Source organism: Henckelia pumila, chromosome 3 (assembly GCF_033568475.1).
Source record: "Henckelia pumila isolate YLH828 chromosome 3, ASM3356847v2, whole genome shotgun sequence".
Taxonomy (NCBI): Eukaryota; Viridiplantae; Streptophyta; class Magnoliopsida; order Lamiales; family Gesneriaceae; genus Henckelia; species Henckelia pumila.
The window spans coordinates 119905387-119925548 of NC_133122.1; the positions used below are offsets into that span (position 1 = coordinate 119905387).

The 20162-nt window shown below is 43.2% G+C and overlaps 1 protein-coding gene across 1 annotated transcript; it reads left to right on the forward strand.

Annotated features, from left to right (window-relative positions):
* Nucleotides 1-17027: 17027 nt before the first annotated feature.
* On the forward strand, nucleotides 17028-17604 carry LOC140889390 (uncharacterized mitochondrial protein AtMg00860-like). The gene is made up of 2 exons (XM_073297102.1): nucleotides 17028-17508; nucleotides 17597-17604. Exons 1-2 carry the CDS (start codon nucleotides 17028-17030, stop codon nucleotides 17602-17604), a joined length of 489 nt encoding a protein of 162 aa, XP_073153203.1.
* The last annotated feature ends 2558 nt before the right edge of the window (nucleotides 17605-20162 follow it).

Below are 20162 nucleotides of genomic sequence, written 5' to 3' on the forward strand. Positions count from 1 at the left end.
GTCTTCTTAGGCTTGGTCCGGAGGTCGGAGAGGCGTTCGATAGTCATAGCGGAGTTGTGCCCAAGTTCTGGAGGCATCGACATCAAAGGGCTAACGACGGACGAAGGTATAGCTTTTGCTTCCTATAAATATTTAGGAGTATGCAATAGCTTAGTTAAGGCTTTTAGAGCACTGTAATGATAGTAGTATCATTTCGCTGTGTAGGCGGACTTTAGGCTTGGACTTAGAGCTGGTAGTGCCTACCTAGTATTTGAGGTACGAAAGTACTGTTCGAGATATCCTGACTGAGTATGCATGTATTATGTGACCGCATGATTTATATGCCATGATATTATGCTGCATTCATTTGCATCTTGCTGTATCTCCTTCGAGATGTCTGTTAGTAGGGTTGTACCCTATCCTGTTAGTGGATGGACTTCCATCGATTTGGGTCCGGCGTTTCCACGGTTATCTCGGTATGGGAGCCACCTCCTGAAGCGACGGCACAGCGTGCTACATACCAGGGCCCGGTCTGTCTCTATTATCTGATCCTTGACCTCGAGTCTATAGGGAGTTCACTTTGCATGCATGTATACTCATACTCTCGCACTGAGCGTTTTATGCTCACGTCTCGTACTCTGTATTTTCTGGACACCCTATTCCATGGGGCAGGTTTGCGATTGGACGAGGAGGGTGGATCCAGGAGGGGCTAGTCAGTGGTTGGCCAGCTGGAGCTTCGTCTAGGCTTTATTACTGTTGTTTGGGTTTATACAGCTATTCGATTTGGTTGTATAATATTGGATAATTACAGATTCCTTTACTTGGGATTGTATGATGTTATTGGATTTCGCAGTTTTATTCTGATATCTGTTTTATTAAGTTAATTGCATGCATAAGTTCTGTTTAGTAGGTGATCCGGGTAAGGGTCACTACATTTATGGTATCAGAGCATGCAAAAGATTTCTTGGGATTTAGTCTCATCTTGAGGTATTTTTGTAGATGTCAAATCGTGACGACCAGAGTTCTCATGACAGTGTTGGTTGGCGTTGGGGTGATGCCGACCGGGAGCCTCGTCGAGAACGGCGTCATCGTCACCATGACGACGAGCGTTTCACTGTGCGTCGATTCTTAGCTATGGGTCCTAAGCCCTTAGTTGGAGGTGAGTCTCCAGAGGATGCGGAGAACTGGTTAGACCGCATGGAGATGACTTTTCAGACTTTCCAATGCACTGATGAGCAGAAGGTAGAGACCCTTGGCTATCTTCTGGATGGGCGTGCACGCAGGTGGTGGAGGTTTACTTCTGCACCTTTTGTTACGGCGAGAAGAGTGGCCACCTAGGCCGAGTTCCGCACAGCTTTCCAAAAGCGGTATTTTCCTCCTGCACTCCGACAGTCGAAGGCAGGCGAGCTACTGAGTCTGCGACAGGGAACCATGTCTATCGATGAGTATCAGCAGAGGTTCTTTGATCTGCTATCCTATTGCCCCGAGATTGCTGATAGCTCAGAGATGAAGTATAATCTGTTCCTTCAGGGCCTTAACCCTGAGATCCATGACCGTGTGGCGGTTGGTGATAACATGTCCTACGAGGGTTTGGTGAGCCGTTGTCACCAGGCGGAGGACAGCATTCGGCGGAACAGGTCTTTCTCTCAGTCGAGACCTGCTAGTTCTTTGGCCCCCCGTGCCCAGTCATTCAAGAAGTCCGGGTCTACTTCTTCCTCTGGTTCTGGAGGTGTTGTCCGTTTCGGTAAGAAGGACAAGTGTGATCACTGTGGGAAGAACCATCCATCCGACAAGTGCCGCAGAGCTTCTGGAGCTTGTTTCCGTTATGGAGAGACTGGTCATATCCGGAGGGATTGTCCACAGTCTAGGGGAGGCGGTTCTGGTTCTGGTTCAGGATCGGGTTCTCAGGCTACCGTTCAGCAGAGGTCGCAGGGACAGTCTGCTGGGAGTTCTCATTTGAGGCCACGAGCTTCTGGCCAGGTGTTTGCCCTGAGAGATGATCAGGCTGTGGAGGAGAATGAGAAAGTCATCTCAGGTACATTTATGCTTTATGGTATACCTGCTCTTGTACTTATTGACACTGGTGCATCTCATTCCTTCATTTCTGCACGTTTTGTTAAGAGGCATAAATTACCATGCATTGCACTAGACGTAGTGATTTCTGTTTCTACTCCGACGGGCCAATCTGCTTTGGCTAAGCGTCTAGTGATGGGTTGCCCTTTAGAGTTCGAAGGGAACGTTCTGTTGGTGAATCTCATGGTCCTAGCGATGGACGACTTTGATTGCATTCTGGGAATAGATGTGCTGACTACCTATCGAGCTTCAGTGGACTGCTATCAGAGATTAGTACGCTTTCATCTGGAGGGGAGTGAGAGCTGGTTTTTCTATGGTGAGGGAGCGCGACCCCCGATGCCTTTGGTATCAGCTTTGAGAGCCTGTCGAGCTCTAGAGTCTGGCGGGGAAGGCTACCTTATCTATGCAGTTGATATGTCCGCTGAGAGTATTGGGATAGAGAGCATTCCTGTTGTGGATGAATTTCCAGATGTGTTTCCTGATGAGATTCCGGGTTTTCCTCCTGCTAGGGAAGTCGAGTTTGGCATAGAGTTGATGCCGGGTACTTCGCCTATTTCTAGAGCACCGTATCGTCTGGCTCCGTCAGAGATGCGTGAGTTGAAGAATCAGCTACAGGATCTTTTGGACAAGGGGTACATTCGTCCTAGTGTATCTCCTTGGGGAGCTCCTGTTCTCTTCGTGAAAAAGAAGGATGGGTCGATGCGGCTGTGCATTGACTATCGGCAGCTGAATCGAGTCACTGTGAAGAACAAGTATCCGTTGCCTCGTATTGATGACTTGTTTGATCAGCTGCAGGGTACTTCTATTTACTCCAAGATTGACTTGAGATCTGGGTATCATCAGTTGAGAGTCCGTGACCAGGACGTAGCCAAGACTGCATTCCGTACTCGCTATGGGCATTACGAGTTCCTAGTGATGCCATTTGGTTTGACTAATGCGCCGGCTATATTCATGGATCTGATGAACCGTGTCTTCAGGGAGTATTTGGACAAGTTTGTCGTGGTCTTCATTGACGACATCCTGGTTTATTCGCGTAATACGGAAGAGCATGTTTCTCACTTGCGGTTGGTACTACAGACTCTTCGAGATGAGCAGTTGTACGCCAAGCTGAGCAAGTGTGAGTTCTGGATGGATAGAGTGGTCTTTCTTGGCCATATCATATCCAGGGAAGGGATTTTTGTTGATCCAAGCAAGATTGAAGCGGTACTTAATTGGTCGCGTCCGACGACGGTTGCTGAGATCCGTAGTTTTCTGGGTCTAGCAGGGTATTATCGTCGCTTAATTCTGAACTTCTCTCAGTTAGCTCGACCGTTGACGCAGCTTACCCGCAAGGGTGTGGATTTCGAGTGGTCCTCCGAGTGTGAGGAGAATTTCCGTGAGCTTCGACGGCGATTGACTTCTGCGCCGGTGTTAGCATTACCGTCAGGATCTGGAGGGTATGTAGTTTACACGGATGCTTCTCTTCAGGGGTTAGGTTGTGTCCTGACTCAGAATGGGCATGTGATTGCATACGCTTCTAGACAGCTGAAGCTTCACGAGGACAACTACCCAGTCCATGATTTGGAGTTGGCAGCCATTGTGTTCGCTTTGAAGATCTGGCGTCATTATCTGTATGGCGAGAAATTTGAGATCTTCACCGACCATAAGAGTCTCAAGTATTTGTTCACTCAGGCAGAATTGAACATGAGGCAGAGACGTTGGATGGACTTGCTTAAGGACTATGATTGCGAGATTAAGTACCATCCGGGAGCTGCTAATCTCACCGCTGATGCTTTGAGTCGCAAGGTGCGACTATCCGCACTTCAGACTTGTTCGATGTCTAGTGCGATCAGTGACTGTTGTACTTCAGGTTATACCTTCAAGCATAAGAAAGGTATGCAGAGTATCCAGATGTTTGCGATATTATCTGAGCCAGCCTTGTACTCGCGGATCCGAGATGCTCAGATGTCTGATTCGAAGACCCAGCGTTTAGCTCGTCTAGCTAACGAGGGTAGCTCGTCTGGATTTCATTATCAGTCAGATGGCTTTCTGTGTTTGTCTGGTAGGCTTGTGATTCCACAGGATGAAGAGTTGCGAGAGGAGATTTTATCTCAGGCACATCGCACTAAGTTGAGTATTCATCCTGGGAGCAACAAGATGTACAAGGATCTACATACTCGTTTCTGGTGGAAGGGAATGAAACGCAGTGTTTATCAGTTTGTTTCGAGATGTTTGGTGTGTCAACAGGTCAAGGCAGAGCACCGACGACCTGGAGGATTGCTTCACAGTCTGCCTATTCCTGAATGGAAATGGGAGTTTATCACTATGGACTTTGTGACCCATTTGCCGGTATCCCCGAGGAACTGTGATGTTATCTGGGTTGTGGTGGACCGACTCACCAAGTCAGCACATTTCATTGCCTATAGCCGAGAGTACTCTGTGGATCGCATGGCACGGATGTACATTCAGGAGATCGTTCGACTTCATGGAGTGCCTGTGAGCATTGTCAGCGATCGGGACCCCAGGTTTACTTCTAGATTCTGGGGGAGTGTTCAGCGTGCGATGGGTACTACTCTCAGTTTGAGTACAACCTATCATCCAGAGACTGATGGTCAGTCAGAGCGCACCATCCGTACGTTAGAGGATATGCTTAGAGCGTGCGTCATGGATTTTGGTTCAGCCTGGCAGGATCATTTGTCGTTGATCGAGTTCGCTTACAACAACAGCTATCACACTAGTATTGGGATGGCACCTTTTGAGGCATTGTATGGGCGACGTTGTCGTACTCCACTCTTCTGGGAAGAGGTGGGGGAGAGACAGGCTGAAGGACCAGAGTTTATCCAGCAGGCGATAGACATTGTTGATCAAATCAAGAAACGGATTAAGACTGCACAGGATCGTCAGGCCAGCTATGCTAATATCAAGCGTAGGCCTTTGCAGTTCGAGGTCGGGGAGAAAGTGTTTCTGAGAGTGTCACCTTTCCGCAAGATTCTCAGATTTGGCCTTAAGGGCAAGTTGTCTCCCAGATTTATCGGTCCGTTTGAGATCTTGGAGAGTATTGGCGATTTGGCTTATCGACTAGCATTGCCACCGCATCTATCCAGTATTCACGACGTGTTCCACGTATCTCTGTTGCGACGGTATGTGGTGGATGAGTCCCATATTCTGCAGCGGTCTGAGGTTCAGGTAGACAAGGATTTGACTTATGTTGAGAAACCTCTTCGCATCCTTGATTATAAGGATAAGGTTTTACGGAACAAAGTCATTCCTTTGGTTTTAATTCAGTGGCAGCGCCGAGGCACTGAGGAAGCTAATTAGGAGCTTGAGGACAGGATGCGTAAAGACCATCCTGAGTTGTTTTGATTTCATTCTTTAAGTTGTATTCAGTTGCAAACTCTGTAAACGTTTGATTTGAATAAAGAATGTTTCTGATTTCTGTATTTGCATTCGGTACTTAAGATCTGATTTCGAGGACGAAATATCTTAAGTGGGGGAGAATGTAGTAGCCCGTGCCCTAATTGGGTAATTAAAGGATTAATGCTAATTAAATAAATTGGGGATTTGACGGATCGGAAGCTCTGAAGGGACGATCGGAAGCTCCGATCGGGATCGGAAGCTCCGATGAGGATCGGAGGCACCGATGATATTACGTCATCCATGACGTGTGGCTGGATCGGAAGCTCCGATCAGGACCGGAGGCTCCGATCACCCCTATTCGGAGTCTTCAAGTGATATTTTGACACGTGACAGATCAGGATCTTCGGTAGCTCCGATGGCAGGATCGGACGTTCCGATCCAGGTTCGGACGTTCCGATCGAGGATCGGAGGCTCCGATCGTTGTCTATAAATAGAAGGCCGAGACTTCATTTCTCCTTGCCAATTCCGGATTTCCTCTCTATTTTCTAGTCATATTCGAGCTGTTCTAGTCTTCTTAGGCTTGGTCCGGAGGTCGGAGAGGCGTTCGATAGTCGTAGCGGAGTTGTGCCCAAGTTTTGGAGGCATCGAAATCAAAGGGCTAACGACGGACGAAGGTATAGCTTTTGCTTCCTATAAATATTTAGGAGTATGCAATAGCTTAGTTAAGGCTTTTAGAGCACTGTAATGATAGTAGTATCATTTCGCTGTGTAGGCGGACTTTAGGCTTGGACTTAGAGCTGGTAGTGCCTACCTGGTATTTGAGGTACGAAAGTACTGTTCGAGATATCCTGACTGAGTATGCATGTATTATGTGACCGCATGATTTATATGCCATGATATTATGCTGCATTCATTTGCATCTTGCTGTATCTCCTTCGAGATGTCTGTTAGTAGGGTTGTAACCTATCCTGTTAGTGGATGGACTTCCATCGATTTGGGTCCGGCGTTTCCATGGTAATCTCGGTATGGGAGCCACTTCCTGAAGCGACGGCACAGCGTGCTACATACCAGGGCCCGGTCTGTCTCTGTTATCTGATCCTTGACCTCGAGTCTATAGGGAGTTCACTTTGCATGCATGTATACTCATACTCTCGCACTGAGCGTTTTATGCTCACGTCTCGTACTCTGTATTTTCTGGACACCCTATTCCATGGGGCAGGTTTGCGATTGGACGAGGAGGGTGGATCCAGGAGGGGCTAGTCAGTGGTTGGCCAGCTGGAGCTTCGTCTAGGCTTTATTACTGTTGTTTGGGTTTATACAGCTATTCGATTTGGTTGTATAATATTGGATAATTACAGATTCCTTTACTTGGGATTGTATGATGTTATTGGATTCCGCAGTTTTATTCTGATATCTGTTTTATTAAGTTAATTGCATGCATAAGTTCTGTTTAGTAGGTGATCCGGGTAAGGGTCACTACACGCTGGCTATCTCAGTCTGTACTTACGTATCTTACTACAGGCAGTCCCTAGCAGTCCCACTCTAGGTTCCAAGCCTATCATCAACTCTACAATGCAAATATCCATGCATCATTATTTAAGCTCTAGAAGCCTTAACTAAGCTATTGCATACTCCAAAATAATTTAAGGAGACCATAGCTATACCTGCGTCCATCGTCAGTCCGCTTATGACAATTGCCTCAAAACTAGGCCACAGCTCCGCTACGACGCCTGGATCGCTATGCCACTTCCGGATTCCCAATAGGATGCCTAGAACACCCTAGATCTGAGTTAGAAGACTTAGGAATCAGAGAGAAGAGAGGAAAAGGTGCACTTGAAAATGAAATCTCGACCCCCTATTTATAGACGGAGTTTGGAGCCTCCGAACCCGGTTCAAAACATCCGAACACGATCGGAACTCTGATCCCATCTTCGGAGCATCCGATCGCCCAATATTACATCATCCATGATGTCACCTTGCTGACGTAAGCGATGACGTATGCCCTGGTCCCGATCGGAACGTTCGATCTTACCGACGGAGCTTCCGATCCTGAGTTCGGATCTTCCGATCCAGTTCGAAGCCTCCTGACTTGGTTCGGAGCTTCCGAACCATCCGAACCCTCGGAACCTTCTTGGCTATTTTGAGTGTCCTGAATCCATATCTGGACTCCGTTAATCTATTAGGAATTTCTATAATCATGTTTTACTTAATCTAAACATGATTACACGATTAATATACTCATTAATCGCAAATTCTGGATATGGGTTACTACAATAACATATAACCCTAATACACTTTACCCGACCCGAACAACCCACTCGCCCGAGCCCTGCCTGAACTGCCCGCTAGATAGACCACCCTTACAACCATCCAACTGTTCACCTAGCCGACACTAGTTCAAGACATTTTAAACCAACACCCAAATGGACCTAATCCAACCATCAACCATTGAACAACAACTAACACCTAGCCATGGCAGAAAAATCATCCACAACACACAAAAACATGAATAATGCATGAGTTAAAATTTGAGCTATCAAATCCACATACAAATGCAACAACACAATTTAATAACCAAAACAGTGAATATACACTGATCTAAACGGTGTGAGCAATGAAGGGTATAACATGTCTTTGCGTTTAAAACACACGAAAAACTTGTACGATTGTGGTTGCGCATATCGAGGCTTGAAAATCTCACAACTTCCAATTCTAGAAGCTCAAATCCCTAAACTATTGATTTCTGCCCCTAAATATCCTCAAATAGCTTCCGATCTGGGAAAAATTACACAATGGTCAAAAGTCAACCCTGGTCAACTCTGGTCAAACTTTGACAAAAAATTACTGAACTTTATTGCGTTCTCACCGCTTCACGGTTTTGAATCTTAACTCGAAATTTGGATATTTGGATCTACCACGTCGAACCTGGCAAAAATGGTTAACATGACGGAGGTCGCCGAAAATTGGGGAAGACAACGGCGCAGCGGCGATCTGCAATTCAACTCCAAAATTCATGAAATTTGGCAGGATTGTAGAGCTCGACAAGACGATTCCAACGCACTAGGACATGTCCGGATCAGAGCTCCTACGCGCCATAGATCTGATAAAAATAGGGCATTTTCGGCGAAGAATTCCGAGCTCCGATTTGCCTGATTCCGACCACAAAAAGATGCAATAAGCTTAGGGAATGTTCTACATAACATTTAGCATCTACTAGCACTTTAAAATCCACCAAAATCGAGCCTAAAATCATGATTTCTCACCGGGGAAGACGATGAACAGTACTCGCGCAGGTCCCGTCTGTACTTTCTCAGTTTCCCGGTGATCCAACCGTCCGATCGTCGATTTCTTTATACCCTTGATCTTAGCAACAACTTGACCGTTCGGGTCTTTGATCGTACATCCGGTGAATGGCCGGAAAATCAAAAACGTGGACTGCTACAGTAAATTCGAAAATTGGGGAAAAAATCGGAAGAAAATCTTTGTTCTGTGTAGTGTGTTTCGGTGTGTGTTTTGCGATCTATAGAAAATCAATAATTTTCTGATCCGCACTAATTTATTTGATATCCCACTGATAAAATTAATCTTTATTCTGATCTTTTTTTTTTGGTACACACCCCACATTTATTAACACCATTTTCTGAAATTATTGACTTTGACTAGTCAATTAGACTTATAATTTCTCAAATTAATTATTAAGTCAAACTTAAACCATGACTAGTCAACTCGGTCAAACATTCTTCTAAATTAAAGTATCTGGCATAAATAATTATTTTTAATTTCATTATCTCAATAATTATCTCAAAAATTTCAATATTACCAGATATCTAAAAATAGTCAAACTCATTGACTAGTTAACATGTGTATTTTATAAATACGCTATGTAACCCAGTTGGCCTCAATAATTATTTTATCCACAAAATAATTATCTTTAATTACCAAATGAAAAAACCCTAACTCGTAATTTTTTTTAAAAAAAAAATATTACATATATTCTCATACATATATGCATCTATACTTAAAAATAGATTTTTATAAAATTTAATACATAATGAAAAAACTTTTTCATGTCAAAATTTAAATACTCGAACACATTAGAAAATCCATGTGTAAGTATTCAATAACGTAAAATGCGGAAAATAGTTTGATACAATTTCATAATCATTGAAACATAAAAGCGCAAAGGTCACGTGCTAGCTTGCCACGAATTCTCAGAGATCTTCGCCGCCAGTCGGGACCACAACCTCCTGACTAACATCATACTCACCTGCACACCATTTAGATCTAATGAGCCTTAAGGCTCAGTATGCTCTACCCTTTAATAAAAAATACTAAATAATAAAATCGCATGCAAGCACATATCGTATATAAAAATACCTTGGGATTCTAATGCATGCATGATCGTAAAAATCGTATGCATAATATTGTGTTGTAGGCATAATCATAACATAATTACATAAGATAAATATGACATGTCATAATCATAAAATCCTTGATGTGGGTCATATCAGTGAAGTGTAACCTAATTCGATTGATCAATCTAAATCCATCGTACGTGGTGGAAGCCTTTGGGGTATACACCTAATGCCCTATGCCACTTAACCCAACTTTTGGGGATCCATAGGATCATAATCGTAAGTGGAAAAGTCATCGGGCCCGGTATCCCGACCTCCAATCTCGTGTTTGTCACAAATCACTTCAACTTTTCAAAAATATTTTTTTTACATGCCCGTTATCTCATTATGAAATACATGCATAAATCATGAACTTAGAAATATCATTTTCTTAAAAAATTTCCGTAAATATATATTTAATTCATTTTTCATAATAAAAATCACACATATATCAAAATATACATATACATCTATTAAATATATATTTACGGACTATTTTGTTTGTCACTGGCTAGTTCGAGTTGTTGCCCCTTAACTAAAGCCCATAAACTTAGACTGGCTCACTAACATTTATACTGGCCCAAAAATATTTAGACTGGCTCAACCACACTTAAAATGACCCAATCAGACTTAGATTGGCACAATAGTACTTAGCCCAACTTAGAACTTAGCCCAACCAAATAATTAAACAACTTAGGCTCATTAACAAATTTAGCTCAATTATTAAATTAAACCTCCAATAAATATTTTAAGCCCAATAAGCTTGGCTCAAGAAATAAATCAATTCATTCAAGTCCAAATAACACTTTATCCCAAATAAACAACTAAGCCCAATAAATAAATTAAACCCAATAAATATTTTAGACCTAATAACTAAATTAAGTCCAATGAACATCTTAGGGCCAACAACAAAATTGACCCAATGAATAAACTAAACACTTAGACTCTTAAATAAATTACCCACCCCAAAATAAAATACTCCGGAACCAAACCATAACATATGACCCTAATACACTTTACCCGACCCAGACAACCAACTCGCCCGAGCCCTGCCTGAGCTGCCTGCTAGATAGACCACCCTTACATTCATCCAACTGTTCATCTAGCCGACATTAGTTCAAGACATCTTAAACCAACACCCAAAGGAACCTAATCCAACCATCAACCATTGAACAACAACTAACACCTAGCCATGGCAGAAAAATCATCCACAACACATAAAAACGTGAATAATGCTTGAGTTAAAATTTGAGCTATCATATCCACATACAAATGTGACAACACAATTTAATAACCAAAACAGTGAATATACTGATCAAAACGGTGTGAGCAAGGAAGATTATAACATGTCTTTGCGTTTAAAACGCACAAAAAACTTATACGATTGCGGTTGCGCATATCGAGGCTCGAAAATCTCACAACTACAAATTCTAGAAGCTCAAATCCCTAAACTATTGATTTCTGCCCCCAAATATCCTCAAATAGCTTTCGATCTGCGAAAAATCACACAATGGTCAAAAGTCAACCCTGGTCAACTATGGTCAAACTTTGACCAAAAATTACCAAACTTTATTGCGTTCTCACCGCTTTACGGTTTTGAATCTCGACTCGAAATTTGGATATTCGGATCTACCACATCGAACCGGTCAAAAATGGTTAACATGACGGAGGTCGCGTGAAATTGGGGAAGACGGCGGCACGGCGGCGATCTGCAATTCAACTCTAAAATTCACGAAATTTGGCAAGATTGTAGAGCTCGGCGAGAAGATTTCAACGCACTAGGACATGTCCAAATCAGAGCTCCGACGCGCCGTAGATCTGAGAAAAATAGGGCGTTTCCGGCGAAGGATTCTGAGCTCCGATTTGCCTAATTCCGACCACAAAAAGATGCAATACGCTTAGGAAATGTTCTACACAACATTTAGCATCTACTAACACTTTAAAATCCAACAAAATCGAGCCTAAAATCACGATTTGTAGTGCCTGGAATTTTCATGATTTAAATATTCATGCCTAAATTAATTTTTAGTATTTATATTTATTATTTTAATATCTTGAATTTAATTGCTTAGTTTTCTTTTAAAGTTAGAGTTGCTCAATTTGTTAAGTTATTTATTTAAAAATGCTTGAGTAAGAGGTTCCCAGTTCCGACAAGCGGTGATGGAGGATTCGGCGGTTAATTTCCAAGACTTTAATTTTTAGAATTTTAGATAAGAAAAAAATGGAGGTTTGGACCGAGAGTTTGACTTTTGAATTTTTCGGGTGTTAAAGACCGCTTTTATCCTTTTCTTGAGATTATTTATTTACTTTTCAAATTTTAAAAATTTATTAGACCCGGATTGATAAATATTTCATTTAAACACCTTGACTTGAGATTTTAAATTTAAGAGTTTTAAAGGTGCATAGAAGTTGAGGTAAAGTTTTAGGTAGTGTAACATTTTTATAAAGTGTACTAGCACCTTTAATACTTACACCTACACATATATGTACACACCTTTATACTTAAAATAAAACACAAAAATATTTCTTAAAATCCTAGACCTAAAAGGCAAGCCCTAGCCGCCTCTAACCTCTCCTCTCCCCCTACACTCTCTCGGCCGACCCCTCCCCCCCACCCCACCTTCAACCAGCCGCCGCCGCCGCCTCCAGATGTCGCCGCTGCCACCGGAGCACCGCCTTGGGAGGTCTTCACCTAGCTGGCAGAAATCCCAACTCTCTTCCTCCTTCTTGCTTTCGATTTTTGGGGTAAAAGCTAGACAAGGCAAGTGTTGGCTTTTCTTTGGGCATACAAGTTAGCTACATAGTTTTTCCTTCTTGTTTCTTGACATATTTCGAAATGCTTAAGATTTTCAGTAGGTAAGTTTCGAATTTTCCATATTTTTTAGCATGATGATATGTCATTTTCGAAAATTGATGTATGCTTTGAGTTTAAAAGAGTACATGGTGATTGTGATTGGAAAGTTGAAGAGTATTGATTGCATATGTTGATTTTCAAAAATTCCAGAAGTTGTCTGCCTAAAATTTTGAATTTATATGGTGGAAGGGCTGTAATTGATGTGAGTTTAAACTATTTTAATGATTTGCATTGAGCATGATTGAATGTTTATGAGTTTGTTGCATTTCGAATCATGATCGAATAAATTTTGAATTGTGGTGTTGAAGTGCATTTCAGGGCTGCCAAGGTGTTTCTGATAAGTCCTAAGAGAGTGTTTTTGGTGTGTTTGGTGGTTTGGATGGGTGGTAGAGGCAAGGATATATGAGTGGAGGTGTTTTCACAATGTAGTTGTGTGTTTGAGTGTGTTTGCTTTGAACAGGGCAGTTGGGTTTCGGGGCAGGGCAGGTTCTGGGCGAGACCTGGGCAGGTCATGGGCTGGTCCTAGGTTTAGTTCATGATGTTGTGGTCGCGTCGGTCTAAAATGGGCTCGTATCGGATAAGTATTCAATAGGTTATGAATTTTTTAAGTTAAGGTGTCGGTGCAGAAATTTTGAGGCAAAGTGGACTGTCCGGTTTTGGTTTTTGGTCTTTTTGCTTAGGATTTCAAATGAAGTTGACACCTGGTCATATGATTAGTTTGGAGTGTTTGGAAAGTGTCGGTTTGAGCGGGGTCGCATTTGGTTAAGGGGTGATAGAGTTAAGAGATTTTTGGTGCGATTGCTCAGATTGTTGCCTAGAAAGTGAGATGAAGAGTTAAGGAATGGGTTTACACTTAGGGGCAGCCCCTCACTCACCCATTACCCACATTTTTTATTGAGCATTCATTCATGAAATGGCATACACGTGTTTACTTTTAAAGGCTTGGCCTTGGGTCAAGCAAGAAGTTATAAAGAAAGGCATTCTTTTTAATTGCATGCTAAATATTTTGAGTTGAAGTCAAAGAAAGAAAGGAAAAATGTTTTTATGAGCAAGGTGATTTGATTGTGACGAGACAGGGTATTGTGGGGTGGGGGATGCCTCACTCCCTTGCCAAATAGATGGGTAGAACGAGACCGGGAGACATCTCGGGATCCCTACCAAACTAGTCGGGTAGAGTGAGATCCGGAGAAATCTCGGGATCCCTACCAAATGAAGAAAAATGAAAGAAAAAGGGGTAAATCGCGTCAGGAGAAATCTTGACGTCTTGCCGGAATAGTGCACTGCATCCATTGAACGATCAAAACAAAGGGTCACAATTCAAGGAGCTAAGTTTAAGTTTAAAGTTGAAATTTCAGATTCAAAACTGCTTTGACTTGTTTTATTTTATTTAGTTTATAGCAAAAAGCATGATGAATAGTTAAGAAAGGAAAGGTTAAAAGATTCATTGTGTGAGTTCATTGTTGGAGATTGTTTTATTCGTCATGCATCATGTACATGTTTAGCTAAACTTTCAAAAGTATAGTATGTACCGTATTTTGAGTATGACTTCTTGTATTTTTAATCCTTGGTATTATACTGCTTATGCTTGCTGAGTCATTAGACTCACTATGCTTACTTGTTTGCCAGGTGAGGATGAGATCGTAGGGACCGAGGGGCAGGACCTTTGAGACGAGGCAATCCGGTGGTGCAAGGCCCTATGACCATTGCTATTTTCATGTTTCCGCACTAAGTTATGATTGTAATAAAGAGGTTTAAACATGTGTACTTTTGATGATAGCCAGGATGTGTTTTCCCTGTGCTTGGAGTTTTACTTTTTATGATTCGAAGTTTGTTATCGCTATTTTCTTTACAACCGTGTGGGGTTGTTTTACTTCGGAGTTATGGTTATCTTTTATCTCATTTATGGCATTTTTGTTTTTTTTACTTGTGGTTTGAGACAGGGTGGCTTGTCTATTTACAAACAAGTCATGGCAAATTTTTTTTTAAAAAAAATTTGTACTTTCTTTTATTATTTAATTAAGTATAGATTATAGGGTCGTTTCAGTTGGTATCAAAGCACGGTCTTGGTTTGGGCTGAGCCTACTGCCGGTTGCTGAAACTCGAAGGATCTTGCCTCAAAGCCTGTAAGATTTAAGTTTTATTTCCTCTACCTGTCTAAGTTTTGAAGTGCTAATTTCTAATCTTTGAGCAACTTGATTTAAAGAAAAATATTTTTCTAAGGCATGAAATTTTAACTTGGGACTTTCTATGGTGTGTTCAGATGGTCCCTCGTCGTGGACGTCCTCCTCATCCACCGCCGCCACCTCCACCTCCTCCACCGCCTCTGCAGGGTTATCTAGGTGGACAGGTGCTAGAGGGATTGGCCCGCATTATTCAGCAGCAGGCTGAGGCCGCTCCTAGACCGAGACAGGAGAATGTCTATGAGCAGTTTCGGAAGATGGACCCGAAGGACTTTGCGGGTACTACCGACCCCTTAGTGGACGAGGGATGGATCCGATCGCTAGAGGCGATCTTCCGCTACATGAAGTTGGGCGGTGCTGATCGAGTGTGTTGCTCCACTTTCCTCCTTAAGGAGGATGCTGCCCTTTGGTGGAAAGGAGTAGAGAAGACAGTGGATCTGGCCACATTGACTTGGGATGAGTTCAAGAAGCTGTTCTTTGAGAAATACTTCACAGCTGATGTGAGAGCTTGACTGAAGAGAGATTTTATGAGCCTTAGGCAGGGAGACTCATCTGTGGCAGAGTTTGTGAGGAAGTTTGAGAGAGGCTGCCACTTTGTGCCATTGATTGGTGAGGATGAGGCTGAGAAGCTCCAGCACTTCATTGATGGGTTACGACCCACTATCCGTCGTGATGTGGTGATGGCGGAGCCAGCGGACTATGCTACTCCCCTCAAACGGGCGTTGAGGTCTGAGCAGCCCTTGAGGGATATCAGCGCATGGCAAGAGGCCCTTTACCCAGCAGGGTCGCTCTCAGCATCATCATGGCAAGAAGCCATACCATGGACCGCAGAAGCCCCAGGGGCACCAGGCTCAGAGATCTGCTCCTCCTAAGACTGAGAAGAAGCCTATTTGTAGGACATGCCACCGCCCGCATTTTGGGAAGTGCTTGAGGGATGCAGGGCTGTGTTTCAAGTGCAAGAAGCCGGGTCATGTGGCGATGGATTGCCCAGAGTTGGGGAGGCTTGTGCAGGGTCGTGTGTTCGTGATGCAGGCCGAGGAGGCCGACCCAGACACTACGCTTATCACTGGTAACCTCTTAAGCTTTGAGCGTAGAGTGATTATAGTGGCTCATTGATTGTATGCGAATTTAAGTTCCCATGTTCGGGTTTTTATTTTGTGGTATATGGCTTGTTGAGGTACTTGACTGTATGAATATTTGTTTTATTTATTTAGAGTTTGATGACCTTGAACGAGTCTGAGTAGAACTGGTGTTATTTAATTTCAATCTCTCCGTGGAGGTAACCCCCTTTATTGCTCCTTTATTTCGGAAACTTTTGTCCTTAGTAGGGGCATTCCGTATGAGATTCTGGAGATTGGATTTGCAGCGACTATCCCATTAGGGGAAGAGTTATCCACGAGTAGACTCGTGAGAAATCTTGAGCTTCTATTGCAGGGACAATCGGTGGTGGCAGATTTCATAGTTTTGCCTATGCCCGAGTTCGATCTGATATTTGGGATGGATTGGATGACGAAGAATGAAGTGGTGATTTATTTCCAGAGCAGAGCAGTGCTAGTTAGACCTGAAGGGGAGGAACCCTTCTGGTTTGAGACAGCTAGGAGTTTGAGGAAGGCCCGAGTCATATCCTCCGTGCAAGATAGGCAACTCGAGCTTGATGGTTGTGAGTTGTCACTAGCCAGCTTATCTTTGACAGAGCTGCCATCACGTCCGACCATTTCAGATGTGGACGTGGTCAGGGATTTTGGGGATGTTTTTTCTGAGGATGTTACGGGCATTCCGCCTGATAGAGAAGTTGAGTTCTCGATAGATCTGGTTCCCGATACCGTGCCAATTTCTAAGGCACCCTACAGATTGTCTCCCATAGAAATGAGGTAATTTAAAGAGCAGATTCAAGAGTTTCTTGATAAAGGGTTCATACGCCCTAGATTTTCTCCATGGGGTGCACCGGTCCTCTTTGTGAAGAAGAAGGACGGGAGTCTAAGGCTATGCATAGACTATCGAGGGTTGAACGGGGTAACAGTGAAGAACAAGTACCCTCTTCCTAGGATTTAGGATCTCTTTGATCAGTTGCAAGGTGCCGCAGTATTTTCGAAGATTGATCTTCGTTCATGTTATCACCAATTGAAGGTGAAGACAGCGTTTAGGACTCGTTATGGACACTACGAGTTCCTTGTGATGCCGTTCGGGATGACGAACGCGCCCGCGGTCTTCATGGATCTCATGAACCATGTGTTCCATTCATACTTGGATCAATTTGTCATCGTCTTTATTGATGATATCCTCATTTACTCAAAGAATAGAGAAGATCATTCGCAGCATTTGAGGACTGTTCTAGGAGTACTCCGAGAGCGAAAGTGGTATGCTAAATTCTCCAAGTGTGAATTTTGGTTGTACAAGGTACCATTCTTGGGTCATATCATTTCCAAGGATGGAGTGGAGGTAGATCCCTGCAAGGTTCAAGCAGTGAAGGAATGGTTTGTTCCAAGGAACGCATCGGAGATCCGCAGTTTTCTCGGATTGGCCGGATATTACCGAAAGTTCATCAAGGGTTTTTCATCAATTGTTGTGCCCTTGACAGCATTGACCAAGAAGAATGCCAAATTTTTTTGGAGGGCAGAGTGCCAAGAGAGCTTTGATGTGCTGAAGAAAGCTCTTACGTCGGCACCAGTGTTGGCCATGCCATCGGGGCAAGGTGATTTTGTGGTATATACTGATGCTTCCAAGTTGGGACTGGGAGCAGTTCTTATTCAACAAGATAGGGTTATTTCTTATGCTTCTAGGCAGTTGAAGGAGCATGATAAGAACTACCCTACTCATGATCTAGAGTTGGCAGTAGTGGTGTTTGCTCTTAAGATTTGGAGACACTATCTCTATGGAGAGAAGTGTAATATATTCACCGACCATAAAAGCCTCAAATATTTCTTCACCCAGAAGGAATTGAATATGAGGCAACGGAGATGGCTAGAATTGGTGAAAGACTACGACTGCGACATTAGTTACCATCCGGGTAAAGATAATGTAGTCGCAGATGCACTGAGCAGGAAGACGGCAGTGATTGCCTCTTTGGCAGTATCTAGACCGTTGCAGGTCGAGATTCAGAGGTTTGGACTGGAGTACTATGCCGAGGGTAGAGCTCCTAGATTTTCAGCTTTGACAGTACAGACTGCTTTGTTTGATCATATCAGGAGTGCCCAAGCAGATGATGAGCAGTTGAGTAAGTGGAGACAGAAATCGGAGGAGAAAGACAGTGGTTTGTACTCTGTAGTGGATGAGATAGTGAAATTCAGAGGTCGTTTCTGGATTCCCGCAGGTGATTCTCTGCGAGTTACCATCATGGCAGAGACACATACATCGTCGTACTCTATCCACCCAGGGAGTACAAAGATGTATAGGGACCTTCAGCAGTTGTATTGGTGGCCAGGCATGAAGCGTGATATCGCCCATTTTGTGTCAGAATGCTTGACATGCCAGCAGGTCAAGGCAGAACATCAGAGACCTGCAGGATTGCTTAAGTCACTCCCTATCCCAGAGTGGAAATGAGAGAATATTACCATGGATTTTGTTGTTGGCTTGCCGAGGACAGTGAGAGGTTCAGATGCTATTTGGGTTATTGTAGACCGTCTCACTAAGTCGGCGCACTTCTTACCTGTAAGGAAGACCTTCTCTATGACTCAGTATGCGGAGTTGTATATCCGGGATATAGTCAGACTACATGGTATCCCTGTTTCCATAGTATCTGATAGAGACCCGCGGTTTACTTCGTCTTTTTGGAAGAGTCTTCATTCCGCTTTGGGTACGAAGCTTCTGTTTAGTACCGCCTTTCACCCGTAGACGGATGGCAAGTCTGAGAGGGTGATTCAGATTTTGGAAGACCTTTTGAGGGCTTGCGCTATTGATTTTCAGGGTAGTTGGGAGTCGAGGCTACCGCTAGTGGAGTTCGCATACAACAACAGTTTTCAGTCCACTATAGGCATGGCTCCCTATGAGGCACTTTATGGGAGATCATGTAGATCACCGGTCTTATGGACCGAGATTGGCGAGAGATCAGAGTTAGGACCGGAGATTGTTCAGCAGACTGCCAAAGTTGTAGCCAAGATCCGTGATAGGATGAGGGCTGTACAGAATAGACAGAAGAGTTATGCTGATCATAGGAGGAGAGACTTGGAGTTCTCAGTGGGTGATCATGTCTTTATCCGAGTAGCTCCCTTGAAGGGCGTGATGAGATTCGGGAAGAAGGGTAAATTGGCTCCGAGGTTTGTTGGGCCTTTCGAGATTCTTGACAGAGTGGGGATGTTAGCCTATAGGGTGACTTTACCGCCTAATCTGGCCGGTGTGCACAACATTTTCCACGTATCCATGCTGAGGAAGTATATCTCGAATCCTTCTCATGTGCTAAACTTTGAGCCTCTTCAGTTATCTTCTCACATGACTTATGAGGAGAGGCCTGATCTGATATTGGAGAGACAGGAGAGAAAACTCCGTAACAAGACTATTCCGATGGTTAAGGTGAGATGGATGAACCACTCGGAGGAAGAGGCCACTTGGGAAGCAGAAACAGATATTAGGACACGCTACCCAGAGCTCTTTGGTAAGTTCTAATTTTGAGGACAAAATTCCTTATTAGGGAAGGAGGAATTGTAGTGCCTGGAATTTTCATGATTTAAATATTCATGCCTAAATTAATTTTCAGTATTTATATTTATTATTTTAATATCTTGAATTTAATTTCTTAGTTTTCTTTTAAAGTTAGAGTTTCTCAATATGTTAAGTTATTTATTTAAAAATGCTTGAGTAAGAGGTTCCCGGTTCCGGCAAGCGGTGATGGAGGATTCGACGGTTAATTTCCAAGACTTTAATTTTTAGAATTTTTGATAAGAAAAAAATGGAGGTTTGGACCGAGAGTTTGACTTTTGAATTTTCAAGGTGTTAAAGACCGCTTTTATCCTTTTCTTGAGATTATTTATTTACTTTTCAAAATTTGAAAATGTATTAGACCCGGATTGATAAATATTTCATTTAAACACCTTGACTTGAGATTTTAAATTTAAGAGTTTTAAAGGTGCATAGAAGTTGAGGTAAAGTTTTAGCTAGTGTAGCATTTTTATAAAGTGTACTAGCACCTTTAATACTTACACCTATACATATATGTACACACCTTTACACTTAAAATAAAACACAAAAGATTTTCTTAAAACCCTAGACCTAAAAGGCAAGCCCTAGCCGCCTCTAACCTCTCCTCTCCCCCTACACTCTCTCGGCCGACCCCCCCCCCCCCTTCAACCCGCCGCCGCCGCCTCCAGCTGCCGCCGCTGCCATCGGAGCACCACCTTGGGAGTTCTTCACCTA

Excerpts from the sequence above, each read along its gene's own strand:
- LOC140889390 (XM_073297102.1), top strand. The coding sequence starts at position 17,028 with ATGGATCTCATGAACCATGTGTTCCATTCATACTTGGATCAATTTGTC.